The 20,085-nt window shown below is 43.4% G+C and overlaps 1 protein-coding gene across 1 annotated transcript in view; it reads left to right on the plus strand.

Annotated features, from left to right (window-relative positions):
* OPHN1 (oligophrenin 1) overlaps positions 1-20,085 on the plus strand; it is a 702,970-nt gene that overhangs the window by 457,453 nt on the left and 225,432 nt on the right. Inside the window, exon 15 of the mRNA XM_086918347.1 lies at positions 15,550-15,634. Coding sequence (XP_086774473.1) covers positions 15,550-15,634 — 85 coding nt within the window. The remainder of the gene's footprint in view (positions 1-15,549; positions 15,635-20,085) is intronic.

Consider the following 20,085-nt stretch of genomic DNA (forward strand, 5'->3'; position numbering starts at 1 on the left):
AAATATGGAGATGAGCAGGGAGCCCCTAAAACACAGCAGCAGAATCTATTCTCCTCTATCTGGAATACATGAACATCCCTACAGCCCCAGATACCCATTCCAATTGTTAGAATCGGCAGGCATTTGCAATTGTAAATCTCTAGTATTGGAGCGATGGGCTTTTTACCAATAGACATTGCAAGCAAGAAAGTAGTGGCTACCCAAAGGCTATCATCAAGAAAACCCAGAAGAGGGCCAGAAACCAGAATCGTGAAGCTCTACTTGAAAACATCACCAAAGAGAGTGAGGCACAACCCACAACATGTGTGACCACTTACAACACCGCCTCCAACGAAGTTGCAAAAATCATCAAAAAACACTGGAGAATCATCAATTCAGGATAAAGGAATTGGGAACGACCCAGGTTTGCTTACAAAAGGTGCCACAACCTGCGAGACCAACTCGTCAGCACCAGACCAAAACTACCACTAAAACCTGAGAACACCATCCTCAACGCATGGGGAATGCCCAAGGTAACAGGACACTACCCCTGCAATGACTGCAGTGTCTGCCACCTGACATCCCACACCAAAACCTTGAACCTGGAACCCAACAAAATCTGGTCCCAAAGGAGCCACACTAATTGCAATTCATAGAACGTGATTTACTTACTAACATGCACATGTGGCCTCAGATATGTAGGCATGACCACACGCAAAGTCAGGACCAGGATAACGGAACATCGCAGTACGATGCGTTGTAAGAAAAACATAAGCAAATTGACAAATCACTTTATCACCCACTGTCACACTCCCAATGACTTTACCTGGACAGTCATTGAGCAAATCCCTGCAAGCCCGATCAATAATGATAAAAAACTACTAAACAAAGAACAAAGATGGATATACCGTCTGTCTACAGCCACAGATGGTCTGAATGATGCCATTCCCTGGAACTCCCTGACCCCTTGATGACCCCAATATTGCTTGGTCCTATGAGTCCATTTAATCTGAACCAAGGACAGATGGGCGCCACCCTGTCTCACCACCCACTATAGTGGCTAATAGTGTACCCCTCAGCCTTGACATGGTATATCATTGGGTAATTGGGCCTTTCTCAACCCAAGACTAGGTACTAGTGAGCAACCATGTGCCACATACGCCCCAAACCAGCCTCGATATGTATCTATAACTGTAATACTGCTTATATCATTACCGGCATTAGAGAGGCTTTCCTAACGCTAGTACGCATGTGCCAGCCACAGGCGCTAGCACTACTGCACATGCGCGACCAAACTGATCGGCCGCGCATGCGTCTCACTCCCCCTAACAACCGCGCATGCGCTAAGATATGCACACTATATCGCGCACCAGCGCGAAACGAAGGGCACACACCTGAGCGCGATAACGACTCGCAATTGCAAGTCTTTCCACCATTACTTCTCTCTCCAGGTGCCCTCACTTACGCAATTACCACCAGTATAAAAACCGGCAACAGCAGCCATTCACTACCGGTTCTGCGAAGGAGGCACAACAGGTCCCACGCCGGTGCTGGCCAGAAATCCTGTGAGTATGCTGACCATCTCTACAATAGGTAAGCGCTACCTAGCTTTCTCCCACAGGTCTCCTAACCCAAGTGGTCCTACCTTTGTTTCCCATATAGGGCCACCCCTTGCCACTTCAATAACCTTGGAGCTAAAGCAAGCCAAAAATAGCGTAAGACATGGTCCTTGCGCCTCAAACTTTTCACCATTTTCACCATTGCTGTATATCATACCGCTTTTTTAACCACTTCACTCTCGAAGTTCTAGTGCGACCTTTCACCATAATGGTACCACCAGTACCATTACACTTGAGCCGCTCATAGCCTGCACACAATCGCTATTTAGCCGGCTGTCATAATAGATGATAAATACTTCCTAGTGACTCTTTTTCTCCCATGTATGTTTTGTCTCTGTCTTTTCATGTTATATGTACAGGTGATCTTGAGAAGGGAATCCCCCCTCTCACAGTTATATACACTTTAGGGCGTGTAGACACATAGACTACACTACACAACCCCTAATTTTAACTACACATATTTTTATTGTCCTGAAGAAAGCCAGATTAGTTATAAGGCACTGGCTGAAACATGTTGACACTCCAAGGACGTAGGAGGTCGTAACCCGCCTCTAACGTCCCACAGCCTTATTTTTTACCGCTGACGGAGGCCCATTTAATAAAGTATCCTCACCCCCTGGGACCCCCGCCAAGCCGTTTTAACCTCACGAACTTAACACCCTTCACCGCACACACAGTGACATACCTGCTCCGCTGTAATCAGGCGTCGAAGCACACCCGGGACACGCTAGGTGTCACTGGGTGGGCCCGATGATGAAGCATGCCACCAACTAGGTTGGTGGGTGAGGGCTTTCAAAAGACACCCAACAGGTGCCACCACTAATTGACAAAACAATACTGAGTCACCATGACGGTTATAATATTAATGTCATACTAACCCCATTCCTAGCTAGTCTCTTTTTGATTTACTGACAGGTTTCTTTCATAGACATTGGTCACATTTAAAAGATACGGAGCAATTGTTGGGGTTGCTTGAATGAGGCAATAATCTCTAACTGAGGGTTTGATCACTTCCGATAGTTCTCTGGAGGTTTGTTTGTGCTTACAACCAGTATCCATAACCCACTTTCTGTCCCTTTTTCCAGTTTACTCTGGGTCCTCAAACAATGAGGTACAACCTAGTGCCAAAAAGCAAGTTTTAATATATTGAAGCCAAGGGATGGTCAGGCCATAGGTCCATTTTAAGCAATCTCTAATTACAGCCCAATGAAAATCAGCTTCGTTGTTAGACAAGATTGAACACCAGAGGGCTAAAGGGGCAACATTAATTGTATCTTGGACATAGTCCATGCCTAGCTCCAAATGGAGGGAAAAATATGGAGATGAGCCGGGAGCCCCTAAAACACAGCAGCAGAATCTATTCTCCTCTATCTGGAATACATGAACATCCCTACAGCCCCAGATACCCATTCCAATTGTTAGAATCGGCAGGCATTTGCAATTGTAAATCTCTAGTATTGGAGCGATGGGCTTTTTACCAATAGACATTGCAAGCAAGAAAGTAGTGCCTACAGCTGGTGTTTATCGGGTTATTCTATTTTTTACACCAGTAAGCTACAAACAACCTTTGTCGAACTCTAGGCCTAAGTAAGGGAAGGAACTGACCCTCTCAAGGGGTTTACCTCTATGTTTATACTACAGGTTTTAGTATTTTTTGGGCCCCATATCGTTGTAAAAGTTTTCTTGTAGTTTGGCTACAAACCCAGGTCCTGCATAAAACTGACATAAATGCCAATGAGTTTTTTAATACCAATAGCAGTCCTCGCCAGGAGGACAGCATCGTCCGCATATAGCAGAGCGGGCACAGCCTTATTCTCCACATGTGGAACATCAGTTTCAACAGAGACTAATGTATTCTCCAGATTGTTTGTGTAGAGAAGGAAAAGGATTGGGGCAAGGACGCAGCCTTGGCGCACTCCGTGCTTGATGCTGAACGACTCTGTGCATTCGCCAGTACCTCCAAACCTAACTGAAGCAGAAAGGTCATGATGGAGATGCCTCAGGAATGTTACCAGACCCACATCAACTCCCATGCTCTCTAGAATACCACACAACTTTGAGCAGGAGACATAATCTAATGCACTTGACGGGTCCATAAATGCCATATGGGTGGAAGCACCCTTAGCATATTTGTATGTTGCCACAATGAGGTGGAAATTGAGGCACTGTTCAATTGTTCTTACCCCCTTTCTGAACCCATACTGGCTAGGAGCAAGTATGCTGTTGGAATTTATACAGTCCAGTAAGCGGTCCAAAATGACTCTCCCAACAATTTTAACTGAGGATTCCAAAAGGGATATTGGGCAATAATTCTTAACATCATGCAAATTTCCTTTTTTTTAAACATGAAGACAAAGACTTAATCTTATGTTGCAAATGTGGTAGCTCTATCTTAGCAGAAAAGGGATTGTGGTACCTATAGGTCTGAATAAAGACCTCACACTTCTTAATTGGGGATATACTATGGGAGGCAAAGATGTAATCAATGGTGCTCCCTGCACCCCTTCCCTATAAAGTTTGGAATATATTGGTCAGTAGAATTAGGAACCTTATTAACCAAGCCCCGCTCTGCCAGATGGGAGAATTAGGCCCGCTCCCTAATATCCATCACGTTACAGTCAGACGCTCGGGAGAATAAATCAAAAGTGGATGGAGATAGAGGCGGAGGGTGCCCCAATTTAGCATTAAAATCCACTGGGGCATTCCACCCGGCCTCTCTCTCTCCACAAGCATATCGATCACTACAAAAAGACCTTGAAAATGACAATCACCCTTGGACGAGAAGTTGTTGTTGTAGAGGTTTACCAAATAGATCTCATAAGTTTTTTTCCAGTTAAGTCAGAAGGCCTGCTGCCCACTGCTCCTGGAATAACAGAACAGTTGAACAGCCAATATCAACTTTAAACCAGGCACCCTTAGCTCTGCCAGATGGAGATGGAGTTGCAGGCAAGCTAAAGCAAATAAAGCCATCAAATACAATTTCATTTACTTCCCAGGTTACTTGCATGAATGCTATGTCATAATTCGCAATAAAAGCTCGCCATCCATCAATCAGGATTTTGGAGGCTAAACCCGCAATGTTCCAGCTTAAGAAATTTGAACAGGCATTATCTATTGGACCTTCGCCACGTAGGTGCTACCTTTATTCAGAGCAGCGAGCCCTGTACGAGAGTAGTTCTGAGAGGGGATAGTATACGTTTAGGCAGCAGGGATGGAACTATCAGGAGCCCCACTCGAAGCCATAGGTAGAGCATTCTGTGGGATAATGGAGGGCAACTGGGCAACAGAAATTAGGCTATCAAGTACCCCACCCTTCTCCTGTAAACCGAAGCAAACAAGCTCCTCTCTGAAACATCAATCGATATCCCGGCCAAGGCTGAGAATCTATTATTCAGGGGAATTATCGCTTGGGGTGGGTCTGGGCAACATGCTTGTTTGTGAATTATAACGGCTAGGAATACAGGATCGAATAACGAGGTGCTGATAAAAAAAGCCAACTGGCACTATCTTGGCAGGGCTACTGTTAATTATTCCTAAACTAGCATTATGCAGTATTTCATGGACAACCATAGGGTTGCGAAAATTAACCACAATGACATCCCCACTGTGCCCACATGCACCGCCACCGATCCCTCCCACACGTCTTAATCGCAAAATCTCTTTTGATATGTCCCAATTGCCAGCAATGCTGTTCAACCGAGAAATGGATTTGTTCATTATGCCCCTGGTGGATTCCGGATTATCTACTGCTAGCCTGGGGACATTAGTCAGAGCAACAACGTAACGAGCAGATGCAGGGGGTAGATCAATCACAGGTAAGGGGGCCTGGCTTTGAGCATGAGTTACCAGTAGATTTACCGGTTCATGTACAGGTTGATTTATTAGTAATTTGGCATGTGGTTGGTGTACATCCATGTTCTGAGCAGATATAATAGGGGATAAATCAGAGCTCGAATACTGAGTACAAACGGAAGTCCTGGATTCCAAAGGCTTCACCAAATTAGCTTCAATTTTTGCTAGTCATTCAATAATGGGGCCAAATTTGGAATCCAAAAGATCACCTATGCACTTACTCAGTTTGCTCCAAGTATTTTCATTTGCCACTGCTAAACCCACAATCAAATCATCATTTGCAGCCCTGTTACGCGAGGCCATTTTGCTATTTGCAGCAGGGTTTCTAGACTTTGTTGGTTTGGCAGTATTGCTCCTGCATTTTGCTTTTGGGCCACACTCCCCATCAGATTCACAGAGCTGATCACCACCTTCCCTGCCAATAGATCAGGGCTCAGTACCCCCTCTTAATGCCGAGACCCCAACCCCCATCCAATCTATGCTGACACCCAAATTTTGACCTAGCTCCACGGGACAGGCATAGCCCGATGAAACTGCTAATGGGCTTGGTACAATAGATGCACTCTGCAGCAGTAACAGCTCAGAGGAATGCAACGTTATCTTCAGTGGTGAGAGAAAGATGGCGTTCCACCAGTCGAATTTCTTTAGTAACCATGTCCATAGCCGGGCTTAAATAATTGTCGATGGTGGAACGGGTGCGAGGGGAGGTAGCATGCTGGAGACACTTGAGGCACATTCCTCTTGCCCATATTTAAAGACTTACTAGGCTAAGGTGGAACCGGTTGGAAAAAGGCCAAGTAGACATGGAATACTGTACAAAGTAAGAGCAGAAAGCCACGATTCTCAGGGCATGAACATGAGTAATTAAAAAGGACCTTTTTTTGTGATGGACGCTTGAAAGGCTCAAACAAGCCCAAATCTCGATGAATCCTGGAACAGGACTTAGGGGGGCGCCCAGCCCAGCCTCTTTGGGGCTTTGACGGGGGCCTCCTGGCGCAATGCGATGGCGGCGTGGGCTTACATTCTGAGGAAGCAGCTTCACAAATTGAGGAATGGGATGTCATAGGAGAAGGTTGTTGTAGCTCAGCTCGGCAAAATGACTTTGTTATGATCAATTTCTGACTGAGAATGTTTTGGCTTGAGGATGGGAAGCCATTTCATTGTTTAAAGCCAGGTCATTTACTTTAGGGTGGAAGTCAACAGGGAGTGTTCTGTAGTTTACATTTGTGAACTGCGAGACATCTTCCAGCTCTGGAGCTTTGGAGTCACATCATGTTCTAGGCTTCAGGTTTTAATTTTCTGAGTTTGGAAGGACCCCGGCCACACATACCAGCCGCCTGGATCATTCAGCGCAGATATTTCTGTGTATCCATGATTGAAAATCAAATGTATCAAGGCACCGTATGTTGCTTCACTGTTTACTTTCATCATGCTTCTCTATATCGTTCTCTCACCTCTCTTTTCTAATATGGGTAAGTGTAGGATGTGTGATGCGGTTTATGTATTAATTCTAGTTTTTACAACTTAGAGGAACATTTTTGCGCATTAGTTTCATGTTGAAAGTGCTTCAATAACCAAAGAGGGTTAATAAAAATAATAATGGAAAGCTTTGTTTAGGAGCAGATAAAGCAAAATCCCCATCGTGCTTTGAGCCAAGGTTTTTAGGTAAGCTGCTTGTTGTCATGCTCAATGCGTGTGTGGCTTGTCACCCTGTTAATGTGGGCTCCAACTATTTCATTTTCAGTAAAATGCATTTGTTTACTTAAGAATGGAAAATTCATATCTATTTTACTTCAAGATGTGTTAAAGTTGCTGGAAATGGAGCCCGCTTCGAAGGGTTGTTTTCACCCCCTTTCCTCATCTTTTCACAAAGGGCAGGTCTTCAGTCCCTGTTCCTGGCCTGAGGTAGAGCTGTGTACAGGATGTCCCATCCCATTCGATTCCTAAGTGCCGGACAGAACATTGGAGCTGCAGGCGTGCCTGTTAATCCATCTCTTCTAACTCCTTCTTACAGTTCCAGCACTGCGATGCTCTCGGGTAGCCATGCGCTATATAAATGCTATTTCATACATTCATTTATTCATTCAACTCACCTCCTCTTACAAACACAGCCTTCTTCTCCAGCAGAGAGACGAGATTTCCCCTCTTCATCAAGGCCAATCCTCCATTAATGGCGCAAAACGTCACTGCCACATTCTTGAATTAATCAATAAAGGACCCTAATATTAAAGAAGCTGTTAGCATGCAAAAATATAGACTGAAAGAATACAGACTGCAGAAACAGGCTCAGAATAACCAAATGTCTTATTATTTATTGTATATGTTGTAATTTTCTAGCTACAAAAAAACTGACTAGCTCCAAAATCTAGTTTGTATGTGTGCTTATTTATGAGGTGTTTGTAAAGTGGGAACATAGCCAAAAGGGCTCAGATCTCCAATCGTGGCCACGGACAAAGATACAGTAGTTAGAGCGATTGTGGATTGTTACTGCATCGTGATGTGGTGTCATTTAAAGAGGTATGTCTGCAGCTCTTTCCTAAATTGGAGTGGAGTTGGGTTACCCCTGATGGATACTGGGAAGTCTCTCTAGTTCTTGGCTGCATAGATAGAGAAATCCTGTTTCCTAGTTTTTCTATTTTTGTACTTCTTCATTTTATTTATGTATTTAATTTTTGGAGTTTTATACAGCGCTAGCTGGACCCGAGGGTATCTGACGCCTTACAGGTGATGGGAATATGTTAATATATTTACAAAAGGTACATGAAGGTATTCATAATGCCAAATTCATAAGACAGTACGGCACTAAGTGGTTATAAAGTCACAAAGTTTAAACACAGGTCACATGGAGGAGAACATCATCAGGGACAAAAAGGCGACTCAGCAATCATGAGACCATCTAGAAGGCATTAGTCATTGAGGGAAATGCAGAACAGTTACTGCCCTTGTTGAGGAGCAGAGATTTCTTGTCCCGTTTGAAGGACGGAAAGGAGGAATTGCAGCGTAGCTCTTTGGGTAGCGAGTTCCAGATCTTCGGAGCATTATCTCCTTGGAGTTGGGAGGAATGAGAAGAAGAGTGTTGGAGCTTCTCATTGTTCGGGCTCTACCAGCTCTTGAAATTCTGGTTTCTAGGTATTCGGGGGTCTGAAGCACTTTGTGGGTGATGCAGGCTGTCTTGAAGATGTATCTTCCTTCAACGGGAAGCCATTTAAGACTATTGAGGGCAGGAGACATTTTCTAGTAGCTGTGAGGAGTGTGGCAACCGCATGATAGCAGCTTTAAGGGGCCCCAAGTGACATTTAGGAGTTCCTTTGAGGAGGGTATTTCTGTAATCAAGTTTTGAGAGGACAGGAGATTGAACTACCGTCTTAAGGTCGTCTGGGGAAATAAACGGAATTACTTTCTTGAGATTTTGGAGTGTGTAGAGCCCTGCTTTGGCAGAGTTGTTGATTTGCTCCTCCATGGACATATTTTTGTCCAGGGTGATGCCCAGAGACATAACGGAGTTAGAAAGAGAGAATGAGCAGTTAAGAGCGTCCAGATTCTTGATCCATTTGTGGATAGGTAAAGTATTTTTTCTGGGGGAGAAGAGAAGTAGTTCTGTCTTTTTGGGCTTTAGTTTAAGATGGTTGGTTTTGAGTCATGATTGTATCTTCGTAAGAGTGGTGTTCAGTTGTCGGTGGTAACAGGATGATTTGATTTAGCAATAGAGTTGTATGTTGTTGGCATATAGGTGCTATTTAATAACTCCTGCTTGGTTCAAAATGGCGATGAGGGGGTTCCATAAAGAGATTAGATAGGGCTGGGGAGAGGATATCACAGAAGCTGGGTTGGAGAGACAGCTGTGGATTTTTATTTGTTGAAAGCGATGTTGCAGATGGGATGTAAACCATTTCAGGACAGTGCCATTGATACCTGGGCGGTATCTGAGAGTTTCAAGTAGAGCTGGATGATTCACTGTATCGAATGTCGTTGAAAAGAGAGGATTAGAAGGCAGACATCGCCTTTATATAGATTTCTGTGAATGTTATTAACCCCTTCACTGCGGCGGCAATTCCGCCGCAGTGCTAGGGGGTGGTCGCATGGCTCACCTGCGCTTGTGACGGAACGGCTCCGTCACGCGCCTCGGGTGAGCTGTGCTAGTGACGGAACGGTTCTGTCACGAACGCGCCCGCTCAATAGAACGCGCCGCGCAGGCGCGAAATCAGCGCCGCGCAGGCGCGTCAGGCGGGCCGTGATGGAACCGTTCCGTCACTAGCACAGCTCACCCGAGGCGCGTGACGGAACGGTTACGTCAAAAGCGCCGAAGGGGTTAAAAATAATGACCTTTGCCTTTTCGATGCTACAACGTTTTGTGAAAGCTCATTGGAAAGTGTCATGGAGGTTGAATTCTTCTATGTGTCGGTATAGTTGAAGGAGGACGCATCTCTCCATTGTTTTGGATAGGAAGGGAAGATTTCTGATAGGTCTGAGGTTGTTGAAGTCATTGGGTTCCATTCCTGTTTTTTGAGAATGGGAATGACTTGCCTTATTTGGAGGGAATCAGGGAGAGAGAGAGAGAGGCCTTGATGATGTTGGTCCAGAATGGGGAGATGATATAATTGAGGTTCTGTACGAGGGTGGAGGGCAGTGGGTCAGAAGTGTGGGTTGTGGACTTCAAGTTTGCTATTATTTTGAAGACTTAATTTTCAATCTTAGGTTTGAAGTCTGACCAATTAGCATCAGCTTTCAGCTGAGGGCGATTCTCATTAAATACGAGGTATGTTGAGGCGTGCTGGTTGTTGATTTAATCATGAGAGGGGGTTTCAGTGATGACTGAGCGGTCAATGACGCGAGTGGGCAGGTATGACACACTAGTATCATGGATAGGTGTTTGTTGGATTTTTGCAACTTTGTCAGTGAGGTAGTTATTAATTTCTTCACAGCATTCAACAGTGACTGGTGTATCTGGTTAGGAGGTAGTGGTCTTTTGATGTTTGATTATTTTGAGAAGCTCCCTGTCAAAGAGTTACCCAGATCCTCAGTAGATCATGATCTTGGCTGCCAAGTAGGCAGGAGAGATGGCTTTGTGGCTGATTCAACGATTAAGAAAAATGGTTCTGTCGGGTAGAACTAGCATTAATTATGGGTACAGTAAATGTAATATGAGGTATGCTCTCTTAACACACATAAGAACAACAACAGTACTCAATTAATTAGTTCTGTCCTCAAGTGTTTATCTGAATTACTTCATGTCATTATGAGCAATATCGTTATTACAAAAAGACAGTGAAATTCAATTATATACAAGGAGTTTTGAGTGACAATTGTGCATAGTGAAAAAGTGACAAAGTGAGCGATATGTACAGTGTCAACAGGGTCCTATATACAATTATTTCTTTCTGAAAGGCCAGAGATTGATTTGAATCCAGAAGTTTCTTCCCTAGTGTAGAAACCCGGCCATTCTGGACCCAAGGAATGCGAATGGCTGATTCAGCTTGTTTTGAAGATGGTGCAGGGCAACAAGGGGAGGCAGCGGAGTTCATTCAAGCTGGGAGGGATGTCATATGTCTTCAGGCTCTGGATGAGGCGTTTAGAAAATTCTTAGAGGGTGATGGTGGGGGTCAGTGTAGAGGTTGTCAAAAAGGGCACAAGCCGTCAAATACACTGAAACAGAGTTAGAATATTGAGTATATACAGGTCTATAATAGGTTGAGAATTTCCTTTCTCTGGATTTAGGCACATGTGAAATGCATTGTAGGAAGATGTTTATGTATTATCAGTATTTACATTTTGGCAGTCTGTATACTTGAGTCTGTGTTTTACATGGAGCGAATAGTTGTTCCGAAGATCTAAAGCATGTAATTCAGCAGCTCCCCAGATTGATCTGTTCCACTTTTTAAGCAGCCTTTTCATGCCACTAGGTCACCTGAAGCCCCGTCTATTGAAACTTATCTCTGAATTTTGGAGACATCATGTTGAACCCCACTTTGTGTCACAGATAATAAATATAACATAATTTCCTCCAGTCATATTCACCTTCCTGATAATTACATTCAAACTTGTGTGATTTAGATATTTATTAGAACTTTGCTGCCTTATAATAGACTTACTTCAACTTTGGCCCATAAATGTGGAGGTACTGTAACCATAACTCCTTTTAAACATGACCACGTGGGTTACTAAGATCCTGGCAGATGTTCTGCCGTTTCATCAGGGGGCTGAAGCCAGGACTTCTGCCGCCCTTACTTTAGACCGCCTGCCCTCTTTAGGCATCCCTGCCTATCTGGCGGGGTTCACTGTCCCGTCAAGAGTGCCAGCGCTGTGACGGCTGCCCTCACAGTACTGCACGCTTGCTGTCTGGACGCCATCTTTAAAGCATTCACCCAAAGCAGGAAAAACAAATTAGCCCTGATGCGTAGGGAATTTATTCCCTGTGTTTAGGGCAATTAAAAAAAAATTCTTGACAGTGTGGGAAATCGAGGGACTGTCACCCTACCCTCAAGAAGGCTGGGCAACCGCCACTATGACACAGCGATCCTGTAGTGGACGTACTGTTTGGTCACGGGTTACTCTGGGCAACGCTAGCAGAGCCCCCATCATTACTAGCCCAGTGGCTCCGTCACCTTAAATTGGGCTGGGGTACTGCAGGTTTCCCGTGATGGGAGGGTTCCCACTTTATGGCGTTCCTCCCCCTCCACGAAACTCTAAATAATCTTTTAATCTATTCACTCCATAACTTGTACTGACTCCGACTTTGATTTGTTCATAAAGCGAAGGCTGTGAAAATTATCTTGATTTCATGTGAAAAAACATCTAGACAAACAAAATCCTCCATATCACATTAATGAAAACCTTCACAGCCGGCTTCTCATTTATTTCACCATCTCAAAATAGATTAGTATTTGAAACATAACATCACACGAACTTTGTCATTACTTATATTCAAAACGTATTTTTAATCTTTTCGGAGTCAAAAACAGAAACTAAAAGACTCAAGGGCTAGTTTAAATCTCTAAGAAAGTGATACTTTAAGAAAATTGCAACATAATTGCCAAAAATGAATGTATGTAAAGAAGAAAAACTTCCATTTTAAAAACAGGAACATTTTAGTTAAAAAGGTATAACGTTTGTAGTGCTAAGACTCCCACTTCAAAAACAGTAAGGTACAAACATAATTTCACATTTAATTTTTATACTTTAAAATCTGATTCCGTGTTACTCTTTAACACGGAATTACAGATAATAATGTAGTTAGACCTGCTTGAGTAACTTGGAGGAGACAATCCTACTGCAAGAGCATATTTTGCGAGCGTGTGCGGATGCCTACGCAGCTGGGTGCTATTTATTAGCGCAAAATGCATCCTCATACCCATTTTGGATGCAGGGGGGGATTTTGTGCTGATAAACTAACGCTAAATGCCGGGAATAGGTTGGGTGAAAATCCCACCCATGTGCACATTTAGTAAGCGTGGGCTGCTGCCCGCACTGCTGTTCATGTTCTGTTGCATTTAGCTCTGTTTCTTAGTGCAAAATGCACACTCACGTCCAATTTGGATGCAAGGGGACATTTATGCACGAAGAACATTGCCCTAAATGTAGAATTACTCTTCTCGTGTACTTCTGTGTAATTTGGCAGAATTTGTGGATTGTTCCACTTTATTATACTACATGGAATTACGCAAGTTACACCCACCCCAAGCTGTGATGAGAAGCTAAAAGTTGTAGCACTGTCGGTCGAAATTCATGCAGTCAAAGTTCTGCCAAGCGAAGGTTGCAGGAACTAAAGTTCTGGAGGTACGAGCTGTGGTCAGTCCATCGATAACCACAAAAGTCAGAAATTACTGAGCCTAAGACACATACAAGCCTCCGGTTTGAGAGCTCCCAAACGCGTGAAAAGTTGGCTCCTTTGACAAAAATATGCATTTTAATAAACAGTAATTTTCCATCTACTTTTCTCTTATTCTTCAAGTAAGTGACTGGTACAAGAACCACATTTCACACTCCTAAAGTGCCTCCTCCTGGCCCACCACAGATTGGCACTGTTTGAGGAATGCAGCAAATGATGGGACCCCATAGAATCGTTCATTGTCACTGATGTGTTTTATTCTCTTAACATAAATCCAGACGAACTACACATTTTGGAATAAGAAAGTACTTTGGAAGCATACATGGCTGGGATTAAGTGTGGTTGTGTGCTTGTGGTTGCTTGCATAAAGCTCGGGTTGGCCAGCCCTACTCCTTGCATGCCTCCTACATGAATGTGTTTGCATAGACTAAATATCTGAGCATGTGGAATGTTTTTTCGTGTTCTGCCCTTAGGGACGTTTGATGTTTTGTTGTATTTCAGTGACCTCCGTGAACTAATTCGTTTTTCGGGTGATTTTGGCATGGCAGTGTTTTTGTGCAAGAATGGAAAAAAAACTAACAGTGTTGAATTTAGAGGACAAAGATTTTTTTTATTAACTATCAGGATGTCATTTTAAATCAAATACATAACACTTTATATTTTGGAGCAGTTATTGTACTATGCAGGAGGTAAGTGTAACTGCTGGAGCAATATGACAGTAGATGAGATTTGTCTAAGGAGGAAATTGGAACAGGCATTGTTAAATGCACCGCAAATATCTCACATTTTGAATCCCGTCTAATACATCTGAAAAGCCTGCTGCAGAGAAAAGACAACACCATTGTTTTCAATATAAACTGCATCTAGCAGATAAAGACTTTAACGTGTGATAATTTGGTGTTCTTTTGAGTTGTAAAATAATGTTATGTCTCTTATGCATTGCAATGCAAGCACTTCATTGTTAGAATGATAAACCCAATAGACAATAGCATGCGAAGAGAGAGGTATATCCGTGGTGAAGCCAATACCTGCTCTATCTATATGTTAAAGAGCTTGTAAAATAGATCTTGTAGACAGTATAAAAGTGTAAATTGACATACCTTCAGGTTCCGGAGGGCTGGATTGAGGTTAGCTCTTGAGGATAACTACTTATTTTTGGAAAATAATTTTGTTTATATTCTAGGGTTAAGATGGATATCTCAAAAAAATACCCTTTTAGGCACAGGGTGACGAATAAATTATGCAAAAAAAGAAGCAGAGAACTCTGGGTAGTCTCAAGTTTAGGTGGAAAGCAGCTCCTGTATAGAGCACTCTCAACACCAGCGAAATCTAGATCTGCTCAACTCAAATGTCTGCTTTTCTGTCAAGGTCTTTAAGAGTAGGATTAGCACAGTGCCATCCACGCCAAAATAGAAAGGGACACAGTCTTTTGCCATTTCTACAGCAAAGTCTTTCAGCATAGGACTTGCACAGTGCTGTCCACGCCGAGCTGTAAAATGACAAAAGCCATTCAGCACTCCAGGCACAATACCACAGCCTCGAGTCTATAAAATACTTTATGTGGCAAGATGGATATCTGTCATTTATCAGGCCACAGTGGAGTTGTGATTTAAAGTTCTTATGTAGGATCCGTGTGTCATAAGTAGCCAGGGATTTAATAGGTGTGTCCAAGTAGACGGCATTGGCTGCTAGTTTGTATTGTCTTTTGGGGAAGTCAAATGTCCCCTAGGAGGGTTCTCCAGTAGCACAAATGGTACTTTTTGTGTAAGGGCTTTGTCCCGTTTTTCTGTACACATTGCCTACACACTTAGATATTGTCATCTAGTCAGAGATATTTATGACATGGGAAGCAAGTACACGTTTCTGACCAGGCCCACAAGAGCGGAACTCAACAAAATATGACCACGTGTTTTTTTAAAAGACCGTAGTGTCCTAATTCCCAAATTATATTGGCTATAGGCAAGGCAAACAAAGCAAATGTGGCATCTTATTGGGTTTTTCTTGGCAAATTGAGGTGGCCTCCCAGGTGGCATGTTACTGACCATCCAGAGTTTAATCAAAGGAAGTTACCAAATAAAAACCCACAGACCAAAGATTGTTCGGCCCAATGCAGGATTTAAAAAAAATATCTTGACTATGATGGGACATGCATTCAGAGAGTTGACCATATGAGTCTTGCACCCTCCAAAACATAGTCACCAAAATAAAAATTATTCCCTTATGTTTACATCAACTTCCTGTCCTCTAACTGTGATCATTTGCTTTTGTTGATAGATCCCAAATGCCCGGGTGACGTTGATTTACAAGACAATGACTGGGACATGAAGACGATCACAAGTGCTTTGAAGTTCTACCTCAGGTATGTGGACTGTTCACTTGTCAGTCATAACCTCTGATAGAGAGACTCTGGAAATCAAATTTTTTATGTTGCAAATTGTAGAATCGAATCTTTGATTACCATGAGCACTAAAATCATTATATGCAAAAGAGTCAACAGAACCATTTCCTAGGTCACTGCAGTTTCCAGGGATTCCTGAACCTAGTCTGGAAAGTGATGCAAAATCTAGCTAGGAGAGAACTGCTGTAACTGTTACCCATTGGTTCTAACATTCTTGAAAATTATTTTTTTCTCTAATGGACAATTAAGTTATTGTAATATGATCTCTCTAGAAAGCTATTGTAGAAGTTTATGTCTCACATTTTCATCCCTTTTGATCTCTTATTTTATTTTACCTCCTTGTTTTTTATACGTATTCTTTTTAAACGTGAACATTCAGAACTATTTCAGAACATAATATAGTTGTGCCTTGCCCAAGTCACATTCCCTATAAATGTGTGCCTGTGTATCAGGCACCGGATTTTTATTCATCGTCTTTTATCCTTTCACCTTGTTACTCTGCAGTATAAGCTCTTGGCTTCAGTCCTGCTCCATCCACCCTCCCATCTATTTTTTATGGTATTTTCCAGGTTTCTGCTAATTGTGAAAGGGGTTTATACAGGTATGATTCTAGGGGCCAGATTGTTGGTGTGACAGACTACTCTGTTCGTTGATGGTATCGTAGGAAATTACCACCACCTTCCTGATGGACTACGCTCATCAAATTCAGAAACGAGCGCCGACTCAGCGGTCGTCTGCGTGCAGTGAAAGGAATCTCTGTCACAGCAGTTGTTCTCAAGGTACACAACATTTGGTGAACAACTGCTGTCAGTTTTAATGGCCGTTCACTAAACTTTTTGTTTTTCCGAAACAGACTGCCAAAGCAGCAGTTGGTTTCTGAAAAATAAAACACTATTGACCCCACTCTGTGGGAGTTTTCTCCCAGGGTGTAGTGGTAATTTTTATGTTGTGCTAGCAGTGCGCAGGCGCTGTCTGCAAGACATATTGTATTTACTAAAAGGACTGTGATCCCGCCTGCTGCTTAGCATTGGTTGACTCTAGTGCGCTCTCCTTTGCTGCCTCCTAATTGGTTCGCGCACCCGATACATAATTTACGTTTCTTGCTAAGGAGCCCCACTCGAGTACAGATTAATTCGACTTGATTAGTGCCCCTCTGTTGATGCAGTTACTATTTTTTCGACTGCCTGTTGCATATTGCCGGTCTGTCCCTTCCGCCCCATCTCTCGTTTCTCCGTCGCTTTCAGTAATTGCTTTTTCCTTTAATTTTTTATGCACACTCTAATGCATTTTGCCCGTCTGACCCTTGCGCCCCATCGCTTATTTTGTTCGTCGCTTTCAGTAATTGCATTTTCCTTTTCTCTTTTATGCTCACTCGGTTGCATGTTTTATCTTTTGATTTTTTGTTAGGTTTTTTATCTGCACTCCAAAGGTATTGGAATACTGGCTTGAGCCCAGTTACCCAGCATCAAAGTCGGCCGCTCCAGCCATTATGCCATTTTCTCTTTATTTCCCCGTTCTGCCTGCTCTCCCTTCCCCTGCACTAATCACAGGATGGCCCCTCCCGTAACTACCTTCCCATTTCAAGACACTTCCTGTTTTTAGGTCTCGCCTGGCGTTAGCAGCGAGCATGCGCTGCTCTCGCTATGCGAGGGCTTCTTGGAATCAATACGATTCCAGAAGCTCGCTTTCTGCACCGCCAGTGTTTTGCATTGGTGCTCGTTATTTTGCGTCACCAATTATGCAAAACTGGGTGTTATGATTGTCCAGGAGGCTTTTGAGTCCCTCCTGGTTACCACCCTGTCCGCTTTTTGCCCCGCCCACCTGGATTGCATCTTTTACTGGCTGCGGGTGACAGTGTCTCCTAATTAGCCGCTAAGCACTTTTTTCAATTCTTACTGAGCTACTCTCACTGCAGGCACAACGTGCTCTTGCAGCTGTTTTCTTGTAATTTATTTAACCTCTGTTTTTTAAAAATGTATTTAACCAGCTGAACCATTCTTTATTGGTCTCTCGATATATTCAGGCTTACAGACAAATGTTTTTTTTTTTTAAGCACCGCACACGCTGCAGTTTTAACATGGTGAACACACCTTTCATTTGTGCTGGGACTTGCCAAAATCAACTTAGAAAGTCTATTATCATCTGTTGTAATCCTCCTTCAAAAACACGGGTCTGCGGATTAGTGGCTCACTGGTAAACTTCTTTCACCCTGGAGGATTACATAGCAGAAAATTACACAGAGTTGCTGCTCGGCCGCAGATTACTGGTAAACTTCTTTCACCATGGAGGAGTTACAAAGCAGAAAATTACACGGAGTTGCTGCTCGGTGGGGATGGTGCTATGGAAGGAAGGGAGTCCAGACAGAGGTGGCGAGGGGGAAATGCCCTGACAAACGGGTGCATTGTGTAGCCCGATTAGGATACTGGACGGCTGGGTAAGCATCCCCTACCCTGTTCCTTCAAAATTCCACTTTGCCAGTCATGTGCTTTTCTATTGGATATCGTTTTTATCGGGTGTATTATTCCAGCTGATTGAATGAAAGCAAAGTAAGATTGCAGTTCCTAGAGCCCATAGGTTGTCCGATGTAAGACGAGGACTGGAATTAAGGTGTTATGGCAGGGGTCTTCAAACTGTGGGGCGCGACCCCCAGGGGGGCCGTGGAGCGATGCAAAGGGGGTCGCGCATTCCCACTAACACTTCTGCTCAGGCCCACGGGCTTCAGCCCCCTTCTTCCCCCGTCCTGTGTCTCAGCCCGGGGCTGCTGCAGTGTAACTTGAGCTGCTGGGGCCTCAGCTGGGCAGTGTCTGGAGTCTTACCTCCATCACACCTGTCAGAGCTTTCACAGGTCTTTAAAGGCTATTTACATTTTTACATGCCTTTGTAAACTGGTTACAGTGGTGTAGTAATCTAGTTTCCTTCTTCTATGTTTATGTTATATCAGAACATTACCATGTCATGCTCATTCCTATGGATACAGAATGTTGAGCTTTGAATACTGCTCTCTGTATTCCTGTTTTGTCAGTTCCTGGGAGCTCTTGTGACTAATGGCAATTAAATGAGTTCTGACCCATCATTTGTGGTTGTGTGGGCTTACTTCAAATTGGCGACGAGGTCTGGCCATTAGTCACCTAACCCACGTGTGTAACAGCTTTTCATCTGTGATTGAAGGTGAATTGGAAGGAAAGTCGCATTGTAATCTATTTTTACGCTGATGGGATCAAGGATCTCAGCGTGAATTATTAGAAGCAAAAATTTAATTTTTACGCTGATGGGATCAAGGATCTCAGCGTGAATTGGAAGTTGTCGTCAACTCTTACACTGATGGGATCAAGTATCTCAGTGTAAAGACTCTTATTTCGGTAGTTGTCTTTTGCTTCATTGATATTCAAAAGATTTACATCATCATCAGTTGGGAAGACTATTTACAAATGTAAATAACCGTGAGTAGCCTCATTTATCTTCATTTTAAAAGAAGAGAATCAACAGTTCTCCTTAACAGCTGGCAGTACAAGGCACGTTTTTCTACTGGTTGGGGAAAATATTTGCGGGACATAATGTGCATGAGATAATATTTTCCATGTTTCCCTTGATTTAAAATATATCTGGCTGACTCACATTGAAAGCGCAAGATTAACTTTGTACCTTTACCGTGTCTTCCTTGAATAGTCAGTTGTACCTCCTTTGCCTGCCCAACGGTTTTTAGTCAGGCGGAGAACTGTTCGTCCCTGTCCTCTTCTGCAAATGATGACGTTGTAGAATCATCAGCGAGTATTGGCGATTGTTTCTTCCTTACTCAGCGACGTCACTGGAACAGTGCTAATAGAATGTGATTGGTCAGCGTCACACGTCTTCGTCTGTTGTTTAACTGATTTAATCATCTTTCTTTCAGTCAATCTAGACGCTACTCATACCGCTCCTCACGGGCCGATTTCCAATCTACATTGCAAATGAGTCTGTTTGGAAGAGTCATACTCCATCACCAATCCGACCAAACTCATTTTCAAGGTGCTTAAGGATCTTACGACTAGTAGAGCATCAGCTGCTGAGATTTGCTCCTCCTCCCATTGTGAGGATTTGGCTGCTTTTTTTATTGGTAAGGTGGAGGGTATCTATCGTGCCTTTCCCAGCTCCACAGGGTCTTCGCAGAAACTGATACCTGCTTCGAAAATTACCTCATCTCTATCTCACCTCCCAGAGCTTTCTATGGAGGATTTTAACAAACTTGTAGCGAAAGTTAAATCAGGTTCTCCTAAGGATCCGCTACGGCCTGCTCAATTTAGAGAATCTGCCTCCCTCTGCCTCTGCCTCCCTCCTTTATGTGAGCTCATCAATTTGTCCCTATCATCAGGTTCTGTCCCTGGCATTTGGAAACAGGCCCAGGTGATTCCCATCCTAAAAAAACCTGCCCTGGA

Source organism: Lissotriton vulgaris, chromosome 4_1 (genome assembly GCF_964263255.1).
Source record: "Lissotriton vulgaris chromosome 4_1, aLisVul1.2, whole genome shotgun sequence".
Taxonomy (NCBI): Eukaryota; Metazoa; Chordata; class Amphibia; order Caudata; family Salamandridae; genus Lissotriton; species Lissotriton vulgaris.